At 49.7% G+C, this 27,777-nt stretch overlaps 1 protein-coding gene across 2 annotated transcripts in view; it reads left to right on the top strand.

Moving 5' to 3' along the window:
- Window positions 1-27,777, top strand: part of SPOCK1 (SPARC (osteonectin), cwcv and kazal like domains proteoglycan 1) — a 465,949-nt gene that overhangs the window by 431,035 nt on the left and 7,137 nt on the right. For both annotated transcript variants that reach the window (XM_028148018.2, XM_054717880.1), the window contains 3 exons: window positions 17,616-17,732; window positions 21,027-21,248; window positions 26,335-26,397. In XM_028148018.2, the coding sequence (XP_028003819.1) occupies window positions 17,616-17,732; window positions 21,027-21,248; window positions 26,335-26,397 (402 nt within the window). The remainder of the gene's footprint in view (window positions 1-17,615; window positions 17,733-21,026; window positions 21,249-26,334; window positions 26,398-27,777) is intronic.

Genomic DNA, 27,777 nt, shown 5'->3' with positions numbered 1-27,777 from the left:
GGCCTCTCGGACTTGCCAGGCAGCACCAAGAGCTCCCTAGAATCCCAGACGGGCTTGGACCCAGGATGGGTTCAGCGCCTGTACCCCAAACTAAGCCCCTCAGCTTCCTCCTCAGCCCTCTCTCCACACTGTCCACATGGGCCCGCGAGCTGGTCATTCTGACTCTTCGTTCTCTTTAGGGTTGGGTCAGGGCAGCCTCAGCTGGTGCCGGAGCCATGTTTCCCTCGCCTGACTTTAACCCGGAGGCTGGGTGGTTGGCTCCTTTCCGGAAGTCCAGGAAAGCATGCCAGACCCCGGTGGTCAAAACTAGACACTAATTGGTCTAAGCTGACCTATCTAATTGTTCCAAATGCTTAAATGCTGGTTCTGCTTTTGGTATGAAATGTTTTCCCCGGATTTCTCAGTCTGCTCCTTTTGGAAATACCATTTGGATGTATTGCCTATTGCACTCCTCACGTGTGGCGAGTCCTAAGTAAGGAGGGAGCGGGCGTTCTGGGAACAGCTGGCTGCTTAACCCCAGCAGGTGCTGTGCTCCGCACGAGGCTGCGTGGCCTTCATCTAATCGGCACCGTCTCAGCCCCCAGGGAGGGCACAGCCCCGGGACCGATGGCACGTCTGTCAAGGCCCCGGCCGGGACGCACAGGCCTTGGCAAGTGGTCTGGTTTTGCTACGCCAAGTGGTCTAGTTCCAGAGGGATCTCCATCCCAATTCCTCATGTCCTCTGCCTCGTGTTCTCTCCCTTCCTGCAATGACCTCCCGCCCCAGACCTTTGCAGTGGGGTCTGGACCTGGTGACATAGAAGCAGTCCTGCAGGGTGTCTGTCTCTCTCCCCGTGGCTCCCATATATCGAAGCGCACACATGGCCCAGAGAGCCTGTTAGCAGCGGGGTGAGCGCGCAGGGTGGGGTGGACGCCGCCCTCTGATCGCTTAGCGTTTGCACCTGTGAACAGCGCAGCAGCCCTCATTTCCTTCCCCACTGAGGCCTGGCCAGGGCCGAGCGTATCAGAAGCAGGGCCTCTTAGGGCCCCGGCTGTCCTTCCAGCAGGTCTTCCGGCTCCTTCAGCCTCCAGTTTGGGAGAGGCTCTCGGGGGAAATGTGCCCTGAAGTGACCGTGAGGACACTGGCGGCGGGATCCTGCTCTGCTCTTTAAAAGCAGACCAATTTCTCTTCCCACGACGAGCGTGATAGAGCAGGCGCTCTCCTCCACAGCTGCCTGCGGCGCCTCTTGGCGAAGGTGGAAAAATGACTCCTTCAGAATTGACTTTTACCCAAAGAGGCTTTTCGCATCAGTCCCCGATCCAATCATTTTGGAGCGTCACCTCCTAATGACTCTGGCCTTCGCTCACCGGCCAGGCTTTCTTGGTGAGACCCTCACTGCGGACAGAAAAGCACCGTCAGGGAGATGGGTGAGTTCTGTCAGGGTCGCTGGGGATTCTCATGGGCTTACAAAGGAAAACGAATAAAAGGTGGTGTTTTTGACCCTCTTAGTGAGTCTGAGCTGTGGAGAGAGCCCAGGGCTCGGGGCCCTAAGAGGGCCTTCCTCCCTCTAGCTGAGGTATTTTATCGTGGACGAGCTGGAAAACATCAGCAGGCGAAAGAAGAGAATCAACAACAAACATCCTCGTACATAACAGACACACGAGGAACCTTTTATGGTATATTTCCCCTCTGCCTCCGTCTGCCCCCACGTGTCCACACTACCGGTTTCAGGTTACAAAAGCCAGATCAAACCACAGGTACTTTGGTATTCTGCTTTTGTTCGCTGCATTTTGTATGTCATAATGTCTGTCATACGTTTTAATAGCTCCTCGGTTTTCTAACATACTTGTGAACCATAATTTAATCCCTAGTATTGGACATTTGCTTCTAGGTTTGTTTTTTAGTGTTCTAAGCGTTGTGGTTGTGTATAATAGTACAGCTAAATCTTTGCAGCCGTCTGTGCTTGGTTGACTTAAGCCTCATATAAGATCTACTCAAGAGTCATAATTTTCAGTGTGTGTTCTTCATCCTGAGACAGAATCCCAATTAGAACCAGCTCCCGGGCCTCAGTGCCATGTCCCTCAGTACGAGGCTCACTGTGGTGGGGCCTCCTGGCCAAGAGTCCCCGGCCCCGAATCAGACAGCCTTGGTGCAAACCCCGTTACTTAATATTTTGCTGATTTTGAGTAGTTGACATCTTCTCTAAGCCTCAGTCTCTACAGCTATAAAATGGGAATAATAAGAGTGTCTGCCTCAGAGTTGTTGTGATGGTTTACAAATCTATCACTTGGAATCACCTGTGTATATGTGTGTGGGGGTGGGGGTGTGAGTGTGTGTGTGTGGGTGGAGTGTGTGTGTGGTGTGTGGGGGGGAGGGGTATGGTGTGTGTATGTGTGTGTATGGGGTATGGTGTGTGTTTGGGAGGGAGTCAGTGAGAAGGGAAATGTATTGGGTACCAGAGACCAGCATGGCTTTTGCATGCCCAAGACACCCCTTCCCCAGCTGCTCCTCATATTCCGGTGAATGGAGAATTTTCTGGCAATGGGGATGGCCTTCCAAGTGGTGGGAATGCAGGATACAGCAGGGCAGACCTGGCTGTGGCTGGGACCCGAACGTATCTGCCAGCTCTGCCATTTTAGCTTGACCTAGACATTTGCTGTGACTCCCTCCTGGTGCACCTTCTGGGGATGGGCGTCAGTGACTCTCCCTACCTCATAGGGCGCTGGTGTGACGATTCGGTGAGATCATGCCGATGTGCACAGCACCTGTCAGATAATGAGCACTTCACCTCCCCAGCTTCAGTTTCCACGTCAGTAAGATGGAAATAACCGTGACTGACAAGTTATCACCAGGACTAAGTGAAGGCCAAGTGCTAGTAGGATGCTTGGCAACAGCAGGCACTTGATATTTGGCAGCTCTGGGGACAGAGTATGAACACTGGCGTTCGTACTGATGATGTAACGCGGGCCGCGCTGCGCAGGTGCCGCCTGTCTCTCATCGTCCACAGCTGGGCCGTCAAGCACTGCGTTAGAGGGCCCCTTGGATGCCACGCCTGCAGACAAATGGACCGCCCCTTCGGTGGTCTGCAGACTGGAAACCGGCCAGCCCAGGACCCTGCCCTGCTGTCCAGGAGGTCCAAAGCCCATGGCGCGGGCTCGTAAGGTTGCCGTGGTGGGGTGATACGTACAATGACATTTCAGTCCGTTTCTTGCTGATGAAACATGAAAGGGGCTGAGGCAACAGGTCCTAGTGGAGAATGGAGAGGCATCAGGGAAGTGCTAACTAGTGCATTGTTTTTGAGCTCAAGGTAGATCTAGAATTCTCTCTCTAGGTCCAAGGAGAAAAACATGCTGGGAAAAGGCATGAAGAGGAGTCACAGTGTAATTGAGTTTGAAATGATGAGGTTATACCATGAATTCAATCGCAAGGCATGTTATGGGCTGTAATTCTTTGAGGTCCCCAGAGACACCTTAATACCACTTACAATTAGACCTGTTCAAATTCTGCTTAGCTCACCCCATGCTCCATGCTGTAAGCCATTATTTTCCATTCATATCCGAGTTCAACTATTCTCACAAACCAGTAATTCTGAATTCCTTTCAGAATGTCTCTGTTGCACTGAAGTTTCCTGGGAAGGCACCTTTGTTTCCTTCAATGCTCTGAAGTGTGAAGTCTAAATAATTTGCTAAATGCATCGTGTTTACATATGCATAAGCCAGTTACCTCCAATCGCCAGCTCCTGCCTGCACTATTGGCTGAATGCTTTCAGAAAAGGAAGCTTAATTTTCTGTAAGCAGCGTTCCATGGTTTCCAAATAAGCTCACGGAGACGGAGATAAACTAAATTGCTTATTGGTAACCATCCAGACAGCAACCAGGAGCCAGTGCTCAGAGGAGCCAGGTGTGTGGAATCCTTCTAGCATCACAATGTGCAAAGGAACAGGAAATGAGACCTTACGTGGTGGGTGGTGGCTGGCTCAGGCCTGAGGGGTTGGCAGGAGGCTGGAGCCGATCTGTAAGCCTTGGGCCTGGCTCCACCGGAGCCTGGACCCAGAGCTCCAGGCTTCCTGGTGATGCCTTCCCTGTGGGGAGTGTGGGGACTCAGCATGATGTCTGGTGTGGGAGAATTAGGTCTTCCTTCCCATAAGTGAGGAACAGAGACTGGAATCCTTTGGTCCTGGGGTTAAATGCCACACTTGGTATTGAATTGTATTTAAATTGGAGGCGAGAATGGGCGAGGTCCCTAACCTGCCTGGGTGTTCTGGATGTGAAGTGCAGACAGGACTCGCCCTCCAGGCCTCCTGCGGCTTCCCCAGACATGGTGTGTCTCTGTAACCAGCATCATGGGGTCCGCACCCTGCATTCCTCCGGCCTCTTCCCACCACTGCCAGTCTCCTGTAGACTGGCAGTTGTTTGTCCCAGGGCTGGTTATAACTCTCCCTTCATCCTCAAAGGCACATGGGCTGCTCCCTTACCTGATCTGTCATGTTCATTCTTGGTGCTTTCATTATGTTTTCACTTAGCTCAAAGTATTCACATTATTTTATGTGTGTCTCTGCAACACACGTCAATGCCTACTTTCAATAGACACTCTGCGGGAACGGGGGGCAGGTGTGACCACTGTGGGACCTGGGGGCAGGTGCAGGTGTGACCAGTTCCCACAGCAGATGCAGAGGTAACCGTTGTGGGAACTGGGGGCAGGTGCAGGTGTGACCGCTGTGGGACCTGGGGGCAGGTGCAGGTGTGACTGCTGTGGGAACTGGGGGCAGGTGTGACCACTGTGGGAACTGGGGGCAGGTGCAGGTGTGACCGCTGTAGGAACTGGGGGCAGGTGCAAAGGTGACCACTGTGGGAACTGGGGCAGGTGCAGAGGTGACCGCTGTGGGAACTGGGGGCAGGGGCAGAGGTGACCGCTGTGGGAACTGGGTCAGGTGCAGAGGTGACCGCTGTGGGAACTGGGGGCAGGTGCAGAGGTGACCGCTGTGGGAACTGGGGGCAGGTGCAGAGGTGACCGCTGTGGGAACTGGGGGCAGGTGCAGAGGTGACCGCTGTGGGAACTGGGGGCAGGGGCAGAGGTGACCGCTGTGGGAACTGGGTCAGGTGCAGAGGTGACCGCTGTGGGAACTGGGGGCAGGTGCAGAGGTGACCGCTGTGGGAACTGGGGGTAGGGGCAGAGGTGACCGCTGTGGGAACTGGGGGTAGGGGCAGAGGTGACCGCTGTGGGAACTGGGTCAAGTGCATAGGTGACTGCTGCAGAGTCCTGCTGCACTGGCTCTCAGTCCAGAGGGGCAACGGGTTTTGGGTGACACAACATGGAAAAGGAAAGAGGGATTGCAAACAGAGGGCCCTGGGGCACCCCAGGAGAGGCGGTCGAATCCCCTTACGCAGTTGGTGAGAGGACCCCGCAGATGAACACAGTTGACGGAGCCTTGGCTCTCCAGGAAAGAGCATTCTGGAAGATCAGACGGCTCAGGTCTTCACTGTTAAAATTCCACCCACTCTGTGGAGGGGACACGTTCCCCTTTTACAAATGAGAAGAGGAGTTTGAGCACCAGGCCCGGGCTGCGCCTTATTCGTCTCTGCACCCCCAGGTCTGCCTCCGGGAGAGCTGGACCAGGTTAGACCTGCCCTGGCACAGGCAGCATGGAGAACAGCACTAGACCGGGCTGATTTAAAAAGCCCAGGTTTAGGGCTTAACTATCCCCCTTTGGGCTGGAAAGCAAAATGTGAGCACGAGGCATTAGACTGATGGACTGGTGCAAACTGTTTTGAGTTACACAGCTAATGGGTCTCTGGTGGTCTTATCCCTGGAGCTTCCCCCTCCGTGGAGCTAACGCCTTGTACGGCATCATTTCTTCATTTGTTCCTTCATTTGTTCATTTGCTGATTCACTCCACAAACCTCAGCTGCCACCTGTGTTGTTTTGGCCTTGAGTCCAGTGCATTCAGGGAGCAGGTGGTTCAGTGGGGAGACAGACAAGGACACACTTAAATTTTCCAAGAGCTGTACACCCACATTACAACCAGAAAGTATTAAAAGGAACACAGGCATTCCTCCTCCCATTCTTGTCCACTAAGTGTTCAGCTCCCATCTCCTGCAAAACAGAAGCGTTACTATCAGTTTTCTGTATATCTTTGAAGAAGTTCTTGATGCACATAAAAGTAAATACAGCCCTGGCCAGTGCGTTGTGAATCCACTGAAGGGCCACCAGTTGGATTCCCAGTCAAGGGCATGTACTTCAGTTGCAGGTTTGCTCCCCGCCCCCCACTGGGGCCTGTGCAGGAGGCAACCAGTCGATGTGTCTCTCATATCAATGTTTCTCTCCCTCTCCCTCTCTTACATTCTCTCTGAAAAGCAATGGAAAAAAAATATCCCAGGTGTGGGTTAACAACAACAATAAAGTAAATACGAATATACGAATATAGACTCTTGTCTTCCACGCCCCCGTTAACACAGAGAGCAGCATATGTTACATACTGTTCTGTACTCTGCTTTTTTTTTTTTTTACTTAATACATCTTAGAGATCCTTGCATATCATAGAAATGGCTGTAGAGTGTCCCATTGTGTGGATGTGCTATCACTGATTTAACCAGGGACATCTGAATTATTGACAGCCGTCTGCCATTTCAAATAATAAACTTATAAATGTTACTTCAAAGGTGTGTGTTTGTAGATTCTAGTCACAAAGTATAATTGTGGAATCAAAACAATCTTCCTGAATCACTTTGCCATTGTTATGTCTCCTACAGTCTACATGGAGTTAGGTTTTTCTCTGTGACTCAATCTGAAAGTGAAATCTTACTCTCTTAAGAGTTGAATGTTAACCCATTTATATTTATTGATGTAAAAAATTATGTTTGGTCCTATCAACTCTATTATTTTTGTTGTTTTCCTTTATTTTTCCCCACTGTGTGTGCTATTTTTTGTGTTGGGGGAGGGCATGCGTGTGTGTATGTAATCATATTCAGGGATGTTATCACTTTAAATGGTGCTAAAATCAATGATTCTTCTCTTCCCTTCCCATTTTTTTAAAATTTCCTCTCCCTTTCTTCTATCACTTAATAATAGCTGATATAATTACTATCTTAGGTTTACCTTTGTACTATAAAATATATTAATTCTTCTATATTTGATTTGTCATCTTTTGATGTTTTTATCTAACCCTAAAATTAATACATACATGAAAACTTGCCATAATTGCATCTTCTTCTCCTTCCTCCGTGTTTTGGGGTGGGTGTGGGTTGTGTAATTTCTTCCTTGTTAGAGTATGTGGTATTTGCATTCTCATCTGTCACCTTAATTGCCACCTTTGTTCATTCTTAAGTAAATGCATTTCCCAAGTCATCTCCATAATTGGCTACTGTGAATCCTCTAGTAGTTCCTCTGAAGGGCTCATGGGAACAATAGTCCCCGAGTCCGTGTGTGTTCAAACTGGTTTTCTATATTACTTATTCTTATTTATGTACTAGAGGCCCAGTGCATGAATTCATGCACCAGTGGGATCCCTTGGCCTGGCCTGCAGGATCAGGCTGCAACCGGCTCTCCAACATCCCCCGAGAGGTCCCAGATTGTGAGAGGGTGCAGGCAACCCCACCAGTTCACAATTGGGGCCGGGGAGATATGCAGGAGTTTGGCCAGCAGGGAAGGGACCACGGGAGGGCTCCTGGACATGTCTGGCCCATCTCACTCAGTCCTAATCAGCTGGACCCCAGCAGCAAGCTAACCTACCTGTTGGAGCGTCTACCCCCTAGTGGTCAGTACACATCATAGCGAGCGGTTGAGCAGCCTTAGCATATCATTAGCATATTATGCTTTGATTGGTTGAATGGCTGACCCATCAACTGGACACTTAGCATATTAGGCTTTTATTATATAGGATTCTTGACTATCTTATAGATATTGTTCTACTGAGTTCTGGTTTTGAATATTGCTGTTTTGAAATCAGAGGGTAGCCTTATTTCTTTTTTCTCTCATCAGTTATGTGGTTATCTTCTCTGTTACTCTTATCACTATTTCGTTATTTTTAAAATCCAGTAACTTCATTAGGGTGGATCTTGGTTTGGCCCATTCCTGGCTAATGCTCACCTCCTCTTCTGCGCCAGGGGTGGTTTACCGCCTTATATTTTAGGTGCATGTCCTGTTCATCTGTTTCCTTGGCTTCTTCAGAGGCTGTAGTTTTGCACATGCAGCATCCCTGTGCCTCTTCTCTGGCCCTCATTTACTCTCCAGCCCTTCGTAGTTCCTTCATTTCCTCTTCATGTTGTTCACCCTTCTCACTCTGCCATCCTTCTGTCTTGTTGAGTTTCCATAGATATCCTCTCTTGTGCTTTTCTAATTTGGCTTCATGTTAATGATGATTTTGGTTTGCGTGTGTGTGCGTGTGTGTGCGTGTGTGTGTGTGTGTGTGTGTGTGTGTGTGTGTGTTTACTTTCCTGGGATCTAAATGCTCATAGGCCATCTCCTCTAGTGTCTCCTCACCTCTTCTCTGAGTTCTTATATATTATTACTGTCTTTCTTCAAATATGGCTGTTTGATGCTGCTATACTTGGTCCACATTTCCACCTTTTCCATTTTCTCTGCTGAGTGTTCCATGGTAAAACACACACGCACTAATATTGGAAGAAGTTAGACTTTACTGGCCTATCTATTCAAAAGGGAGTCCTGTGGGTGAAAGGGAGGGACCGTCCATCTTTGCAGACTGCACAGTCCGAAAACACTCTGCTCCCAGCGCCATCAGCGGCAGACAGCTTCACGCTGAAATGTTGCCCCCTGTTGCCCATCTTTTCTGTTTCTCTGAGATAGATCAGACCCAAGAGGGTGGCTCTTTAGAATCGGTCTTGGCATGGACCATTCTAGTTGATTTTTCCTGGCTAGTGCTGTGCCTTCTCCATCTGTCGATTCAACTCTCAAATATAGCCGTGCTTCTAGAAATAGAAACAGTACTACCTACTGTTTCATCAGGCCAAGTGGGTTTCCCGCCTCAGCCTGCTCAGCCCTGCCTCAGTTCTCTTGCTTCAGTGAGACCTTTGGAGTGAGCCTCTTGCCACAGGAAGAAGGAATCTGTGGCCTTTTCCGAGACCCGCTGCCCAGGCCGCGGCACGCTTCCTGCGTCAGCTGGTTTCCTTCCTGTGCAGCTTCTGCCTGGCCGGCGCCCTGTCCTTCCTCCCAGGTCCATCCCTCAGTTCTTCTGAACAGGAAATGTTGCTTCCACTTCAGGAGGAGCCCCTCGCCTTGTGACAAAGGTCAGAAACAGTCTTATTGTTTATGTATTTGAACAACACACCGGAAGCCACCTACCTGGACATTTATTCCAACCGGGTGGCTCCTGGTATATTGTTCAAAGACATCTCTCTTCTAAAGGTCTGACTGAAAATGGAAGTGTGATGTTGTTCCTGTTTACATCAATGATTATCTAGGATATGTAGATGGGGAAGATGGAAATTGCTGGCTGTGTCATGTTGCCCTGTTAGATACTTGATGTCTGAACAGGCAATTTTGATCAAATATAGTCACGTTTCTAGAAATAGAAATAGTAACCGCTACTGTCTCATCTTTGTGCCAGTCACAATATTCTCTCTGAGCCCAGAGAACATCCCTTACAGCTTGGATGCCATCTTGTTTTCATGCTGAGTTACTGTACCCATCCATGCCCGAAGGCTTCCAGGGTAGAGACAGATTCCAAGAGAGCTGTCTTTGAACAATACACCAGGAACCACCCAGATGGAGGGGCATGGCCCGAAGGGTGAGGGGGACAGTGAGTCAGACACAGCACCTGGCAGCACGTGGAGTAGCTTGAGATACCCTCATGGTTTCCGAAGGCAGTGCTTCCTCAGATCCTGCTTTATTTGTTCTGATCTTCCATCAGTTTGCCCTGCCTCCTCCTGGGAACCTTCCTTGACTATCAGCCACTTGAGCTCCTACATAACAAAAGCATGAAAGTGAAAAGCCAGCTGCGGCTACATCTGCTCCAGGTGGCTCCAGGACCATTCTGTTCTGGCCTTAGTTTCACCTGGGGATTTTCAGTTCCAGCTCCAACCTTGCTCTCATCCTAGATTCCAGCATCCCTGGAGGTACTGCCCAGCCTTTGTCACAAGAAGCCTGTGGTGCACTTAGCCTTCCGGTCAGTCCCTACAGCTGTGTCACCATCCACTCCACACCAGGGGAGGGAGGGGTTGGGGGAGGAACTGAGAGAAGCTCATGGTTCCCTGTCCTGGCGTAGCCCTACTCCTGGTTCCCCACCGGACCTGTGAATGAAAGTGTGGATCTCTCCTCTCCCCCCAAGTTAAAGAGGCATCTCAGCTTCCATTGTCCTATGCCATCAGGATCAGACCTCAGATCCAAAGCTTGGCATTCATGGTCCTCCACCAATCCATTGTGGCCTCGGCCCCATTAAATAATATAAGTTAATTTCATGTTTAAGGGTATAAACGTACATGCATGTACTGGTGTGTTAGGTATTGAAAAGCATAGAAACTTAAATTACCTTTAATAATACTCAGACTTGGACACTGAAAATGAGTAGATTAAACTGGACACAAATTGCCAATTAGGAATGGAGATTCATCTTATATGTACCCCGAAAGACTTTCTTGTCACTATAAACTCTTGCAGATATCGGCTTATGTTTCAGTCCTGGACAGTCAGTACTATCAGGTCAGATGGTCCTTGGAGCATCTATACACATTATATAATAACTAGAGGCCTGGTGCATGAAATTTGTGCACGGGGGGGAGGGTGTCCCCTCAACCCAGCCTGCACCCTCTCCAATTCGGGACCCCTCAGGGGATGTCCGACTGCCGAAACCAGCAGGACATCCCTGTCATAATCTGGGACTGCCAGTTCCTAACTGCTCACCTGTTTACCTGCCTGATTGCCCCTAACTTCCCCCCACTGCCAGCCTGATCACCCCTAACCACCTCTGCCTGCCAGCCTGATCACCTCCTAACTGCCCCCCCGCCAGCCTGGTTGCCCCCAACTGCCCCCCCCCCCGACTGGCCTGGTTGCCCCTTAGTGCCCCCCTGCCAGTCTGGTTGCCCCCAACTGCCCCCCCCCTCTGCCAACCTGGTTGCCCCCAACTGTCCCCCCTGCTGGCCTGGTTGCCCCTCACTGCCCCCCTCTGCCAGCCTTGTTGCCCCACGCAGCCTGCTGTTCGGTTGTTACTGTGAGGGCATTGTGACCAATTTGCATATTACCCCTTTATTAGTATAGATGTTTAATACATTGGAATATCTTTAAGAAAATATGCAGATTTATACACACATTTCTATTTGGTCTTTATATATGTTTATGATTTAGAAGTAGATCTGATCATGCCAAAACTGGTGTTTAATTTGAGCAGAGCTGATCTTAAGCATAAATCAGCTTTAAAAACCAGTCACTTCATTCAAATTGGCTTCCTCGTCATTTCTAAAACCTGCCTGAAATGTTTCTCCTTTTCTAAGTCCTCCCTTGACATGAACCTCAGCCCAAGTCCTGCCACCTCCTGGGAGCCTTCCTGGACTGTCTCTAATCACTTGAGCTCATCTATATTTATGAAAGGCTAAGCGACCATCCGACCGTCCAACTGGTAGCAATAATGCGCACTGACCACCAAGGGGCAAACGCTCAACACAGGAGCTGCCGAGCTGCGGTGATTTGGCAGCGGTGGTTCTCGGGTGACACACCCTGGAACCAGAGAGGAGAGAGCCTGATTCTGGGGGATGTTGAAGAGCCGGTTTAGGCCTGATCCCCACAGGCCAGGCCAAGGGACCTGCCGGAGGGACCCCGCTCACTCTGTAGATGCTTTTCAAGCTGAGTTGCCGCTCCAGGTGTGGCCGGCTGGGGAGGGACCACGGGAGGTTGGCTCCAGGGTATGTCTGGCCTGTCTTGCCCAGTCCTGCCCTACCAGCCACCTTCTAATTAATTTCCTTTTGATGTGCACGAATCCGTACACCGAGCACTAGTACATTAACAAAAGGCCAACTGGCTTGCAGACACTGTCTGCCTCTCCGAAGGGGGATGACCCCATGCAGGGATCAGCCATCACCAGCCCAGCCCCTCGCCCAGGGCTCTGCCCAGCTAGTGCTGTCAGTAGTACCGTTGAGTCTATATCCCATGCCTTCTCCTGAGGCACCTGCCAGTGTCAATTTTAGGTGAGCACAGCAGTTGTCAGTCTCCAATTTAGTTTTTGTAAGCTGAGGCCTAACAAGGCTGGCTGGCCACAGACCACAGCAGTAAAACTGCAGCTCTCTCTGCTCATCTGCTCCCGGTTTCCCCTGCAGGGGAAGCTGCCCGCTGCCTGGGAACAATGAAAGCAGAGTGGGCGCTTCTAACCAATATTTCCCACATTCGATAATCTGATCCCTGGAGTGTTGACAATGCCGTGGATTCTATCAGAAGCTTTAATAGCTTATTTCATCTAGCTAACCTCCGCTCTAGATCATTCGGGGGGAACATTCGTGTTACTCCACTAATGCGCATTTGCCAATGTGCCAGTTCCAAATGCATTTCTTTTTCCAGATAAAGGATTATCATTAGAATCTAGGGAAACATTAAAGTCTCCTCAAATCAGGTTACTAAGAAGAGTCTTAATGGGTTTAATAGGGAAATTTATGCATCTTCGCTTGTATGTTGTACCATTAATTAGTTTACCTCATCTTCTCCCAAGTTTAATGTTGGTATTTTAAGCTCTTTCAAAGATTGCTTTTTAAGAGGGACTTTATTGGCAAGCTCCTGGATAAAGGACCCTAATTCCTATGCTCATGCCTGTTTTTACATAAAATGATGCATTCTCAAGGGTAAGAGAGCATGCATATATATTGATGTTTTAGGTGCTGAAAGTGAAAACCAGAATTACATGTAGCAACAATTTAATTTTAGCAAGTGTAGCCTGGCTCAAGTCTCTGTCACATGATCCTGATTAGAAGCGGGGCTTCACCTTGTACCTGCTTCAAAAATCCCCTCAGGAGGCCCCATGGTGTTCTGCTACTGAAACTGCTCATGGCTGGAGCTTACCACCATCCGCCTGCAGAGCAGGTGCCCCGGCCCCTGGAGTCCCTCAGAGGGGGAGATGCTGCTGCTGCCTGTTGCTTTTTTTTTTTTTTTTTTTGAGAGGAGGGGAAAGGGAGAGAGAGAGTTAGAAACATCAATGAGAGAAAAACATCGATCAGCTACCTCCCACTGGGGATCTAGCCTGCAACCTGGGCATGTGTCCTGACCAGTAATCGTACCAGCAACTTCTTGGTGCACAGGCCGACGCTCAACCACTGGGCCACATCGGCCAGGTCACCTGTTATGTTTTGAAAACTTAATCTTCACAATAAATCCTCACCAGAACTCCATGAGGTTGATACTGTCATTATCCACATTTTACAGATGGGAAAACAGAGGCTTAGAGAAGAGCAGTGACTTATGTACAAAACAACCACTTGTACACTTGGGAGCAGGTGTGCAAACCCAGGGCCGCCAGACCCACAAGCCTGAGCTCCGAACCACAGTGCCGCCGCCTGGCTGTGTCCGGGGAGGGCGCGTGGTTCTGACCCTTCACTCGAGTCGGGGCTGGTGGAAGCGCAACCGAGGCACCTGGGGTTGTGTTGTGTGCACATCTGTGAACTTCACATTAGGAGACAGGCTTAAATGTCATTTTTGTCACTGATGCTGTTTGTAGACCTTGGAGATGTCACTGAACCTTCTCTGAAAACAATAAAATTGCCGGTTACTGGCCAGCTTCAGATGGCTATGTCACATGAACATACCGCGCCCGATCTTGATCCCCATACTTTTCCATTTAGTGGGTGATCCCCATACTTTTCCATTTAGTGGGTCACTGCCGTCCACAAACACAAATAAGGTCCCCTCCCTGCGTTAATGCTGTGAGCGAGTTCTGCTTTCGCCTTCATTCTGCAGAGGAGGAAACTGGAGCTGGGAGAAGTCACATGTCAGTCTCAGCTGGGCTGGCAGCTGACCAGCTCGCTCCCCAGGGCCTGGCTGCTGTCCGCGGCCGCCCAGGCCCTTTCACAGCAGAATGACTGGTTCCGCTCCTGGCCCTGTGCTGAGCAGAGCCCACCCCACCTGCTGGGGTTCCAGTTTATGAGAACCCGTGTTTCTAAGGGAATTGCAGCCTTGCTCATTTTCCCTCCCCAGCTCCCAGGCGTGCGGCACCCCCTCCTCAGCGTTCCCGCACACCTCCCCACATGGGGCGCTTGCTGTGTCCTAAATATTCCTGGGCATGAGGCGCCCACCTGGAGGAGGAGCCCACACGTGCAGCTTCCAGCTCAGGAGGAAGGCAGAGGGGAGAGGCGGCACCCTGGGCGGGCGGTTCAGGGGGGCCTCCCTGTGTTGTCCAATCCAGGCCCTGCCAGGCATGCAGTCCCAGAGCGTCTGCAGCCACGCCGCCTGCCAGAGGCCAGCTGAGCCCTCTGCAGGCAGAGTGCCTGGATCGGCCTCTCCGGTTAGGTAATTAAGCGCAGCTGTGCTAGGAGGCCGGCGGAGGGCCGCACCTGGCCTGCTCCAGGGAGAACTCCGGTCTGGCCCAACTCCTTAATTACCTTCGGAGGCGCGACAGTTTAAATTAAATTCTGATTGTTTTCATGTTGGATTTTGCCAAAGCCCTGAGCTAAGCATTAGTGAGGCCGAGGTGGAGGGGAGGGCGGCCGGTGACAGGTGGCACATTCGTCTCCTTCGGCTCTTTAGCGGAAGTGTTCCGTGAGTTACAGGAATACGCCGGCAATTGGTTCCCGAGCAGAGGAGTACAGACCTTGCCAGGCCCGCATGTCAGGTTTGCCATTTTCAGACATCCCCAGTGGCTCCACTTAGGATTTGTAAGGCAGACACACACTCACACCTGCTGTCACTCAGCATTAGATACAACACTGCAGCTTTAAATAATTTCTGTACTCTGCCCCCACCGCCACTTTTTATATCATCTCCCCAGTCGTCTCCCTGTCTCCCCGATTCTATCCAGTCCTCTGAGAGGCTGTGTAGAGTGGCATTCAGCCCCCCAAGTCACCAGAGACCAGCTTGGAACCCCAGGTATCGCCCTTGGGAGCACTTTTCAAAGCCCGGATTTCCTCGCTCCTGCCTCTCCCCTTCCGAAATGACTGCCTCACTAGCTCTTCACTAGCCTTGGACTTGTCTGAAGGGAGACAGAGGAGCCAGGGAAGATGGGTAATGGCCCCCAGGGGGTGTCGGAGCCAGGCTGTGCTTACTCACCCAGGTAAGAAGAGATCCTCTCTCTCCATCAATAGCTGATAGGCAGGCCGGCTGACTTCCCCATCAGCCAAAGCTATCAGGTCAGCCCCGCCCTTTAACAGCTTTCTGCCCTTAGTTATTGGCCACTATGCCTCCTTCTTCCTCCCATCAGCTGGGTCACTCAGGACTTCCTCAGGCTTTGATTTCTCTTTGCATTTAGGTGCAGTCTGACCTAAAGCCCTCCAAGCTCCAGGCCTCAGGTGGAGGGGGGGAGGGTCACATTTTCTTCCCAGAGCCATCCGTATACCTTCCAGGGCGCCTGCGTGTGCCGACTTACACTTGCTTATTGCATTTTGTTCCTATTTTCCAAACAGACGGGAAGCGTCTGCTGGGAGCGCGCCACATTCCCTGCCCCGCCTGCCGGCTTTCCTGGGGAGGGAGCTGCTTTCGCTCCCTGTGGAGTGATGTGCGTGGACTCTTCTTTCTCTAATGGAGTCCCACTGGCTGCACACGTGACACGTGCTCGGGGGCCTCAGGACGGCAGCAGGCTGCACGCGGTCCTTCCCGGGGCCCACGGCTCCCATCCCAACGCCGATGAAGGCGGGAGCCTGACTTGCCCCCTCCCTCCGTCTCTCCTAAGAGCTGCCTGGCCTGCGTCCCTGGCAGAACTGCCTTTACATATGAGGCCTGATGTTTTGATTGTTTTCAGCCCAGGATACCCACCTGGTACATTAACTGCCTCAGTTAGTACTGGCTCCCCACAAGCCCGGGCTATGCAAGAAGATGCTGTAGCAACCGGAGGGCAGTGGCGCCTCCACCCGCCATCCGCGCCCTGTACATTGGGAAGCCGTGGGAATCTCAGCTGTCCCTTAAAGCCTTGGTGACCTGCACACCTGTCAGGCTTCAGTTAACGTGACAGACTGATTGATTCCACAGAGAAATGGGGTTCATTTCCTTTGCCAGTGACTTGACAGTTTTCTCTGCTTAGAGAACGTTTAGAATAGATGGCATAGGTGGCAATCAAGAAGAAATGGATGCTATTAATTTTTCCTTTTCAAACTGAGGTTGGCTGCAGAGTCCGCATCCCATTCCCCCAGGAAAATGGACCAAGTGTAGGGTGGAGGACCTTTCCGGCCCCAGGTCTGCAAGCCTGCCTCTGTTCTCCACCGAGCCCGCTTGCCAGGAAGCAGACTAAGAATGAGGAGAGGATCTGGATGATGTTCTTTTCTTCTGGTGGGGATTCATCCTGCCTTTTGTGAGGCAAATGGGGGCTCATACCTCAACCCAGTGCAAGCTTGCACTCCCCGGAGGGGGGCAGGAGCTTGGCCAGACGTCTGTGCATTGGTCGCTGCCCCATGCCTTCCAGCGGAGCCTGGGTGTCTGCTGGCCTCTGTGCACCGGTACGTTCCAGCTTTAACCTGCGTCCTGTCAGCACCTGGAGACATTCAGAACGGGGCCCTGTGTTGTAACATTGTTCCTGCTTGGCTTCTTCACAGCCTGTCTCCTGAGCTTTAGAATTCGGGGAAAATGATAGCTGTAGGGTTCGCTTCTTCGTCCCTTCTTAACTTACTGGGATTTTGGTCCCTGAAGTCTCTAATTTCTGTCCTTTCAGATGCTAAAGGTCACTAAATCTATTGCAGGTTTTTTGGCATCTTGGTAGCAGCTCACTGCCTGGACCCTTTGCCAGGATTCTCGATACCCAGAATTGGGGTAACATCAGGGTTCCAGGGAATGTCGGCTCCCTTCTCTACACCGTGGTCCCTCCCTTGGGATTTCTTCCCTCAAGCTTTATCTCAGCACTCCATGACACCTTCAGCAGCCTGCACCCCCTACCCATCCATCCATCCATCCATCCATCCATCCAGATCTCCTCTTGTTCTCAGAGTATTCCTTGGCCCCGATCTCTCTGTCCTACCAGATGAGCTGGATAGTTACAGAGGGGCTCCACCAGAAAGGACTCTTCCATGGAGAAGGCATCCATGTGTCTATGGGGGAAGGTGAAGTCAGTCTGCCAAAGGCGAGCAAGATAACCACAACCACAGACCCAAACCTTGGGCTAACACGGAACTGAGAGCCTGCTGTTCCCGGGCCTTCTGGTGTCCCAGGCAGACTCTCCCCGAGAGCATAGCTATTCCTGAGCATCAGTCTCTTGGCGTGACTTTAGTGGAAATGTCATCTTCTGGCAACCTGCGAGAGCAAATGTTACGGGTCAGCAGAGGCATCTGTGACGGGCTTTGAGGCGGGGCACAGCGGCGAGCCACCACGGTTTAGGAGTGCAGGCTCCGTCATACACTCTACCTGTGATCGCAGCACCTTTGGGGGGTTATCAAAGTGGGGGTGAGGATCTCTGTTGTGTCAGGAGGGGAGTTTTCTTGGGCATGGCTTAGCTGGTGGCACCCCACGGTAAGGACACAGCGCTAAGGAGGGGAAAGCCCAGGGCCGCACTGACCCCCTTTGCTTTTCTGCAGCCTGCACGGACAAGGAGTTGAGGAACCTCGCTTCCCGGCTGAAAGACTGGTTCGGAGCCCTTCATGAGGATGCCAACAGGGTCATCAAGCCCACCAGCTCCGACGCGGCCCAAGGCAGTAAGACCACGTCACTCTGGCTAATCTATTTCATTTCAAACACCACGTTTCCTCAGTTAGCAGACATTGTTGAATTAGCAATAATAGCACTTTGGGGGTGAACAAAGATACTCTACATTAAATATTCACGCTGACTTAAAATATGTCCCAATTTCAGAAATATTAAAATATAGTGGAGGGGAAAATGCCTTAGAATCTAGACAATACAGCAGTCATACGTATTTTGGATCCATAGTTGGGAATCTGCATTTACAGAATAACTTAAGTGTGGTTGCACAATTATTGTATGTTTAGTATACACATTTGGGGAAATAGATTAAATATATATAAAAATGCAAAAAAATCTATAAAGTCATTATTTTAACAACTGTTAGGCATGTTATGGTATATACATTTTCCTTATCACATAGGAAAAAATGTGTGTGTATTTATATCACACTTTGCAGCCTGTTGTATGACCTTTATCATTTAGCAATATACTGTGGCTACCTTTCTATGTTGTTGAGTAGGATTCTGCTTGTAATAGCTACAGAGAATCCCGTTTTATGGATATAACATAATTGATGTCGACCTTTATTTTGGAGCCCTGAAGTTGTTCTAATGTTCAGCTCTTTTAAACAACATCGTAGCAAACACCTTTGATCATCTGTCTCAGTGGACACGAGACTGCATTTCGTTCCCACAGACACTCCCAGGCAGGGGCCCCTCACCCCATCACCCAACTGCAGGGCCTCCTCATAGACAAGGGAACACTCAGAACCGGTCCTCACATTTGTACTTGGACAGAGTCTCTCAATGATGCCTTCTCCACAGGGGGTAGGCTTCTCCACACGTGGCCGTCAGCACAGAGGGGTTAGTCAGTAATACAGTTAGTCCAGGACAAGGAGCTTTGTAACTATTGGGATCCAGTTAACCAGCATCAGGTCTCCAGCCAAAAGGAGAATGGTCCCCTTAATTCTTGGTTATTCTTTGCTGTTCAGAGCCATAGATATTGGTAGGGAACATTGGTGTGGGGGACACTTCTTCCACTAATTTGGATCTTCTGTGGTAAAGGAAAGAGAGTGTTTGCTTCCTGGAATCTACATGTCCACAGAGTTTGTGTCTGGCGAAGGGGAAGTAGGTGTGTTTTTATTCCCGCTGGGGGCTTCCTTGGGAGTGTGGACAGGTGAGCCACAGGTGGTCTGGAGCAGCTTTCCCCGGGGATCCTCCCAGAGCACGTTGCTGTGCGGAGAGCTGCTCCTTGCCACCGCCGTCCCGGATCCTTCTGCAGACACCGGGAGCCCGGGCAAGAGCTGCCCTGGCGGGAAGCTAATCGAGTCCTGAAGGGGCTTCTGGTTTGGTGGCCCAAAGTAGCTGGAGTGAGGGGAGCAGGGGGGAGTGTGGCATGGAGGCCGAGGAGGCAGAGACCGAAGCCAGGGAACCCTAGACGTCCCACGTGCTTGGGCCCAGTTAGGAGGGCTGCTCTGTCCCCCACCACACCCCTAGATATCAGATGCAGGCACTTCTTTTCCAGAACCTTCCAACTAGGTGGGAAGTGGGCTTGCCCCTTCTGGGCACTTCTCATTGGGCAGTCAGCAGTAAACTCCTCTTTCCCAGGTGCTAAATTTTAATATCCTATGAAATTGATGCATAAAGTATTCTAGACAGCAAGTGTGGAGCCACTTAGTGTTGGGGTAAATTATCCTCCTGACTTGGTAGCCCCTGGGGTAATCATCAGTCAAATGAGAGGCCACAGTGTCCCCCAGTCTCTGTCCTTGAAAAAGATGTCCTCAGATGTGTTCTAAGATAGCAAGAGGACTACATATAAAAATGGAAAGGTTTTTGTGTTTTTAGCGGTAAACTTTGCGGGAGCTAGAAAACTTCTCTCAACAAATAGTTGTATTGAGCATTTACTATGCGCCTGTCCCAGCTCAGGCTACGGAGGGGAACGGCAGCTGGGCCTCTGGGAGCAATGGGGGGAGCACTGGTTCTAGCAGAGTGCAGGGGGAGGGGGTCCTGTACCCATTTACTGGCTTCCGGAAGTGGAGACCTTTTGGTAAAAACAGTGCTTTAAAAAAGGAGGGCATATTTTGCTCTTACGTTGTACTGACTAAGCAGGGTTCCTGGTGAGGTACATAGAAGCCCAGTGACCAGGATGTGGGTCGGATTATCAACCTCATCAGGACCCTTCGCTAATGCACTGTGTTCCTCCACCTGCCTTGCACTGCCCATCCCCAAACAGGGCACCTCGCCAACTGGATGTCCTCAGGACAGAAGGTCATGCATCCTGCCAGGCAGAGGCAGCCCCGGGGAGAGGATGGATTGAGAATGTAGACTCGGGGCAGGGCTGCCTGGGTTCAAATCCCAGCTCCACAATTGTATGACCTTGAGCTTTTATTTTTCCATCTGTCAGTGGAGCGGATACAGAATTATTTCATCGGACCGTTACAAGGGTTCCTTAGAGTAAGACAAAAGTGAACCTTTGTCATCAGTTTTCTGGGAAGATAAAACCAGTCCTAGAAATCCAGGTTATAGTATAACGTGAAGTCATGACTGCTTTTGGCTCTGAAAGAAAGTTAGATTTGGGGCACGCCCTCTCTGGGGCTTGGCTGTGGTAGACTCAGTATCCCAAATGGTAAGCAAAGTGTTTTTATTTGGGTGCATACAGTTTCCATTGTGGCAACAAGTATTTATTTAAGAAAACAATCCCTCCTCCACCAGGGAAATAAGAAATTATTGTCTGAGTCAGTTTGGGTTCCAGCTCATGGACCTCTTGAGGGGCGAGCAGAAGAGAAGCACGGGAACCGAGGCGGCATCCGGTGCGTTCCCGTGCACCTGAGGCCGCTTAGGAAGGTCAGCAGTGCAGGACTGTGCCGCGTGGTCGCTCTCACTGCCGTCCTTTTACAATAGTCTCCCTCAATGTCGAAGCGTAGTTTGCAGTACGATTATTAGTTCTCTTACTCACCTGTGTGTACTCTTCTCTCAGACATACCCCGGGTTAAGCAAGTCTTGTAAATGAAAACCCATACTTACATTACAGATAAATGAGCATTGGAGATTTGTGCCCCTTAAACATATTTTCCTTAGATGCTAACTTCTGGTTTTGTGCATTTTAAGTTGTTTCACTTAAGCCCCCCCACCCCCCGCACCATATTCTAGCAAAGTGCCACTGAGACCGTCCCCTAGGGGGGAACAGCCAAAGGAAGCGGGGGTTGCGGGGGAGGGAGGGGGGGGAGGGAGGGGGAACAGGCGCTGGGCCTCCCCCCGGGGCAGGAGCATCCAGGCCGTGGCAGCTGACGCGCCTCCCCTCGGCAGGGTTTGACACCAGCATCCTGCCCATCTGCAAGGACTCCCTGGGCTGGATGTTCAACAAGTTGGACATGAACTATGACCTCCTGCTTGACCACTCAGAGATCAATGCCATCTACCTGGACAAGTACGAGCCCTGTATCAAGCCTCTCTTCAACTCTTGTGACTCCTTCAAGGACGGCAAGCTCTCCAACAACGAGTGGTGCTACTGCTTCCAGAAGCCGGGAGGTAAGGCCGGAGGGAGGCTGGTCGAGCCCAGGGCAGCCACGCGGGCAGGACCACACACTGGGGAGGCAGAGATTAGCAGGAAGAAGGACTTGGCTAGAGAATAAAGCCTCCAGCCCATTAAAGGCTCTTTTCTCTTATTTTCTTTCTATTTTTATCATGTATTTTAGAAAACCCTAGAGCATAATCAAGGAGTTTGTTATTTCAAATTTTCCTTTTGGGAAAAATCTCTTAATTATATTGTGCCTCAGCCTTTTCCTCTGTAAAATGGGTGTGGAAACCTTTGCAACATAATTCTCAAGATCGCTGTGGGAAATTCCCACTGTCACATGAATTCCTATGTTCCCCTTAGAAAAAAACCACGTGTCAGCTTATGGGATAGTAGGATTTATACTGAGTATCTTAGACAAGGATATTGTGGTTATAAATAAACTCTGGCCGACTGAAGAAATAAAGAAGGCAAGCTTTGAGGAATACGTGGACAGAACACAGGGGCACATGTCACACGTCAGGAGAGTGAGCCTGCACTTGTGCAGACGAGGAACTAGAATGCAGCTCAGGGATCTAGCAGGAGCTGTGAGACTCTCTGAGGGGTCTCAGGTCTGGCTTTATTTCTCTCTGTCTCAGCTTCCTGGGCAGGGGGGTGGGGTGAGGGCAGAGGGGCTGGGGGTGGGGGGCGGGGTGCTCAGGCCTGGTGGTCCACAGCTCACAGGACTAGCAGAAACTCGCTTCCAATCCCAAACCCAGAGAAGTCTGGTCCAGCTTAGTTCAGGCCTCCAGGATAACATACCATAGGCATGGCTGTCCGAACCGACAATGGGAAAGAGAAGGGTATGAACATTAAGGCACTTAAATTGTATATGTGTTGCCCTGGCCAGTGTGGCTCGGTTGGGCGTTGTCCAGAGCACAGAGGGATTGCCGCGTTGATTCCGGGTCACGGCACATGCTGGGGCTGCGGGCTCCATGACTGGTGGGGCCGTGCAGGAGGCAGGTGATAGAAGCTTCACTCTTGCATCAATGTTTCTCTTCCTCTCTCTAAAAATCAATGGAAATATTTTTTTAAAATTGTGTATGTTTGCAGTGAATGCACAAACAGTACACATACAGCAGAAAATATAAGTAGGCATCACAGAAGAGCACTCAGTGGGAAGTACATACGTGTGTATGTTTATAGAATTATATGACACATTGCTGAAAAACAGAATTACTGGTCAAAAGGCCATGCACATTTTTAAGTTTGAGCAGCTTCCAATTTGCTCTCCAAAGAGGGCAATTTTTACTCTCATGAAAAAATATACAAGAATACCTCTTGGCCCACGTTCTTCACAAACTATGTGGTCATTCTGGACTCCATTTCCCGTGTTATGACTTAGGTTGAACCTCTTTATGTTTGTTTGAGACACTCTTCAGTTTCCCTGAAATGCCTAGCATTTTTCTATTGGGTCCTGTGGTTGTTGGTTTGTTTTTAATAGGAATTATTTCTAAGGATATTAGGACTGTTGTAGTCATACGTATTGCAAATGATTTTTCCCAGCTTCAACTGTATTTTAGCTAGGGAGAAATGTTAGATTTTAAGATAGATTTCTCCATCTTTTATTTTATGGCCTCTTAGCAGCCACAAAGCTTACATTATTAAGCTGAGAAAGTTATTTCCCACTTTAAGGTAGTAAAGCCGTTCTCGTGTGTTTCCTTCACCACTTAGGGATTCTGTGTGTGTGTTTGTTGAAATCTGGTATCACTGTAGATTTTTTTGTTGCACAGTCAAGTGGGGTCCCAGCCCCCACCTTCCCTCCCACCCGTGTCGGGAAACGGGTGTCCAGTGGCTCTCCCGACATTTATTGACTAACCCATCTTTCTCCTTCCGATTTGAAATGCTTCCTCTATCATAGAGAACTCCTACGTGTATATCTGTCTATTCCGTCCTATTACTTGAACTATACATTCGGTAGTTCTAAACTTCAAGTTATAGTTGTTTTACAGTCCGTTTTAATATCCAATGGGGCCAACCTCCGCTGCCATTGGTCTTTTTTCAGAATTTTACTGGATGTTCTCATATATTTGGAGCTTTAGAATCAGTTTATTCAATAAGAAAGTGCTTACTGGTTTCTTTTTAGAATCAGGCACAATCATATTAATGTAGAGAGAACTGATGGCTGTAGAACTGAATCATTCTGCCCAAGAACAGGATCTGTCTATGGACCAGGGCGGTTACAAGTTCTGTTCTCACAAACATTCTACGTCCTTGTGTTTGTTGTTGCCATTGTAAATGAAACCAATTCTTTCTCATTGTATTGCCTCGCCAGTGGTGGTTTCGATATTAATTTGTTCTCGGCCACCTTACTAAATTCTCATTGTGTGTAAGTGGTTTTTCTGGTTGGTTTCCTTGGATGTTTCAGCTGTGCAGTCATACCATCTGCAAACAGTGCTGATTTTCTGTCTTCCTTCTCAATTTCCATACCTCATTTCTTTCTCTTTTCTAATCACATCTGCTAGTACTTCCAAATTGATGTTAAATAATAGCCATGTTTTTTACTTCAATAGAAATGCTTGCAGCCGTTCAGCATGAAGCTTAGTGACAGATTTGGGCCTGAGTTCCTACGAAGTCATGTGACCTTAGCCAGGGTTCAGGTTTAGCCTGGTGAGCGCAGCCTCAGTGCTCAGGCCTCCCCTGGACCTGGAATGTCAGGGCAGGCTCCCCTCTCAGCAGGACCCACACCTGTGGCTGGGTGAGTTGACAAGGTAATTTGTGGTAGTTCTTTTCTGTTTGTTTCTCATTTTGTATGGTTCTACAATTTTCTTAAATAAGTTACTTTATTTTTTGTTAGGTCCCCACCATCTCTGTCCCTGACCCCGAACCAGTTCTGGGGTTTTCATTTTCCTTCTACATTTCATCATTATGTACTTGAGGCTAAAATTTTTTCCCAAAGTTTTTCCTGATCTGTAGACCTTCCATATTGGTGTCTGGTATTTCCATTATGGCTAATTTGTAGATAGTTCTGTAGTTAAGGATCTCAGTGCCTCTTTGGCCCAAGACAATTGTTAGAGCCACTTTTAAGCTTTCATGTATAGGATTATTTGTTCACTGGTTTTGATTTTATTCTCTTTAGTTTTATTACTGAGTTTGAGTTTTAGACTTTTCCCCCTAAACAATTCTCATGGGGAATGTATACTTTGAATTAGTCCATGTGAAAATAGTTGTTTTTTTTTATACAAAAACAAAGATGCTAAGCATAAACTTCCTGGAGTTACAGTTTCTTTTCTGATACCTTTTTAAAACATTCTCCTAGCACTGGGTGTAAGTACAGAATAATGGGAACCCATACCAATTGTTTTCCCTTTTACTGGGGGGAGACCCATTTTGCCTGGAATTCTTCACCTTTAAGGGCACGGATTTCCGAGGACATGTCTCAGTTTCTCAGCGCACACCACTCTGCTGAGCGGTTATGTCCCGCTGGGTCACCCTCTTCTCGGGAGCACTGGTTGCAGTGGATGCTGCGCATCGACCCTGGAGCTTCAGACAGAGCCTTTGTTCTTTCATTGCTCAGTTGGCCTCTTTCTCTGTCACTTTCATCCTTGACCCTTTGTATCTGCGCATTCAACTCTAACCTTGCAGTCTCCTTTCCGTGAGAACCCCTGACCACAGAGAGAGAGCTGGGTTTTGACTTTCACCTGCTCAGCAGCAAACCTGTTCTGTGGCGACTCTTCACCTGGACTTTTGTTCTTTCCTCTGTTCCCTGCAGCAGTGGTTAGCAGGTCTCAGTCCGATTTATTTTTCCTTACCTTTCAATAAGCAGAATTTTTAAAACCACTGGATGGAGCACAATTGGAGGGAGAAGCCTTACAGTATGAGTCCTGTTTCAAACGACACTATCGGAGATGGTGTGATCTTCCTGCCCCTCTCTCCAGGGCCGTCTTCCCGTGCCCACGGCTGCTGCTCCGTCCTGCCTCCCACAGAGAGGATTTCCATTTGCTAAGCGCCTTACACGGTTGTTGTAAAGATTAAACTAATGAAGATGCAGAGTTCTAGGACACTGTCTGGTACATTCTACGAATTCAGTAAATGTTCATTATTTATCACAGTCAACACCAAATTTAATCATCACAGATGGAATTTGTTTTCCCTTTTCTTTGTTGTTTTCAGTTGGTATCTTAAACCCAGAAGTAAACACAATGTATTTTAGAGCCAGTTTCTCTCGGGAACAAGCAGCAGGCCTGGTGGCTCGGGGAGACCCGCAGGGGGACAGATGTGACCAGGTGCTGACAAGGCCCCGCACCTGCACTAGAGGTAGTCCAGGTCCCTGGGGATTAGAGCACCTCTGTCCATGCCCGGAGGACCATGAGGGCCAGCAGGGCCTCCCAGAGGCACAGGACCTGCACAGGTGAGTCCTGGGAAGTCTTAAGAACGAGGGAGGTCACCTTTCTTTGGGCTTGAATGGAAGAAGGTTCTCTAGGGAGTAAAAGAGTGTGATACCCTTTTATATGCCTGCTTAGCCATGTGGTTCCCTCATCGAGAACTGAGGGTTCTGTGCTTGCTCATAACAGCCTGTGTTTTATAATTGAGGCTTGGAGACTGAGAGTTATGCTCGCTGTCTCTCTGGATGGCTTGTGCATCCTCCTAACTGTCCTGCGAGGCCTGTTGTACCCTCCTGGGTAGTAAGCCATGAGGCCCAGTCTACCCCACTTCCTCTCCACAGCAGAACCCGGTGTAGGCTCAGTGTCTGTCTCCTTCCCTCTGGTGAGCTGGTCTGTGGATTCTGAACACATACCCACTAGGAAGCGCCGGTCCCCAGCTCATTATTTACTTCCCTATAGAAAGCCTGTTAGCAAATCACCTCTTAGACACCTGGTATTTGCTTGAGATGGTGGTGGGAAGAAAATTCCTGTACTAGGAGCCCCCAAGTACTATTTTAAGTACCTCGTGGTGTGAGTTTGTCTTTTTAATTAGTAACACTCTGGCCTGGATTTGCTTTGCTGCGTAGTAACAGCAGGTGCAGTAACCCACTCCCAGGTGTGCCGCTGTCTGCATTTCCTGTCAGGAGGGAGGCCAGTCGCTAGGGATGATCCCTGACTTCCATACACTCCATTGCAGGTCTCCCTTGCCAGAATGAAGTGAGCAGGATCCAGAAGCTGAGCAAGGGGAAAAGCCTGCTGGGTAAGTACAGCTTCTTGCCACTCATTTCAATAACCAATTAAAGCAACATGTCTCTTGCAGTGATATTGAGCACAGCAATGGTTATTCAGTTAGGGACCCGCGTTTTATGAAGGAAATGCCTCACTTTACCCCATACAGGTCTCCCCCAGGCAGCTGGCACTAGGCCACGGTCAGCTGGGCTCGGCATGAGGGCTGGTGAGTTGGCTGAGAACTAGCGAGAGGAGAGGCCAGGCTGGTGGGCAAGCCAGCCGGGGCTGGAGTCTCTCCCCTCACCTTGGGCTCCAGTGAACCTCTGCTTTTTCTTCTTTCAAGCACAGCCGTTGAAGGGAGCTCCAGAGTGTTCCTTCCAGCTCTAAAATGATAGAACTTCCTGTATTCCCCAGCTCAAGCTGCCCATTCAAGGAGGAGATGAGCCATCCTCCCTCGTAGGACTATCAGATAGGACTCACGGACGTGAGTGGACGTGAGCATATTTCTTTCCCATGCTCACACGATCCCTGGAAAAGAAGTGTAAGGTGTCTGGCCTGGACACCATACATTTGTTCTCCTTCCTTTGTACGAACGATAAGGTGGAAGCAGGTGGGTTGTGTGATTTCCCAGACATGCAGGTCTGGCCGAGGTGGGGGAAGCAGAGCTGGCCTGCGGGAGCACACGCCCCCTCTAGCTCCACGCCAGCCCTGAAAGGGTGGGTACAACTCATTGTTTGTTGGAAAAAAGGAGTAAGCATGTGCTTTCCTTTAAAAAACAAAACAAAAAACAACTGACCAGCTGCAGCAATAACTCAGGATTATTCTTATTAAGCATTCAGGGGCAGCGCATTCCCTAGGCAGCTTGCCATTGCAGAGGTTTATTTACCTGATGGAAATGGGCAGGTTTTTCACAGATTGTCAGGCGAGGCTCTCTGTGGACTCTGGCGGTTTCCCCCCTCCTGACACCTCAGAGTACACACTCCTCCCTTCCCCTTTTGAAAATTACTTATTTCACTGCTTGCCTCAGACTCTGCACACCCGACACTCCAGAGTTGGGAACTTGACCTGTCTGGCCCTAGGCTCTTCCCCCATGTAAGCACAGGAAGGCCTTTTTCTGACCCGAAGGCCAAGTGGAGAGACCCCCTCCCCCCACAGGTCTTCCCGTGGGACCTGTGCTTACTGACCTGATTTCTCCACGTGGGAGGTCACTTGGGTCTGAGTGATGTGCCCAACACCCACAGGTACTTACAGAGCAAGTATAATGCTATTTTTAAAGTAGTTGTTTCCATTGGGTGTGGATATCTCCTTACTGCTTCATTAATTCATAATGCATGAGACATAAGACGTGCTCTGAAATAACATGTTACATCTCCCATTCTCTGAGCTCACATACTTGAAATGCCTTCTTCTC

This window comes from Eptesicus fuscus, chromosome 6, assembly GCF_027574615.1.
Source record: "Eptesicus fuscus isolate TK198812 chromosome 6, DD_ASM_mEF_20220401, whole genome shotgun sequence".
In the NCBI taxonomy this organism is placed as follows: Eukaryota; Metazoa; Chordata; class Mammalia; order Chiroptera; family Vespertilionidae; genus Eptesicus; species Eptesicus fuscus.
The sequence above is the reverse complement of the archived record's forward strand: the minus strand, read 5'-3'. Positions and strand labels throughout refer to the sequence as shown.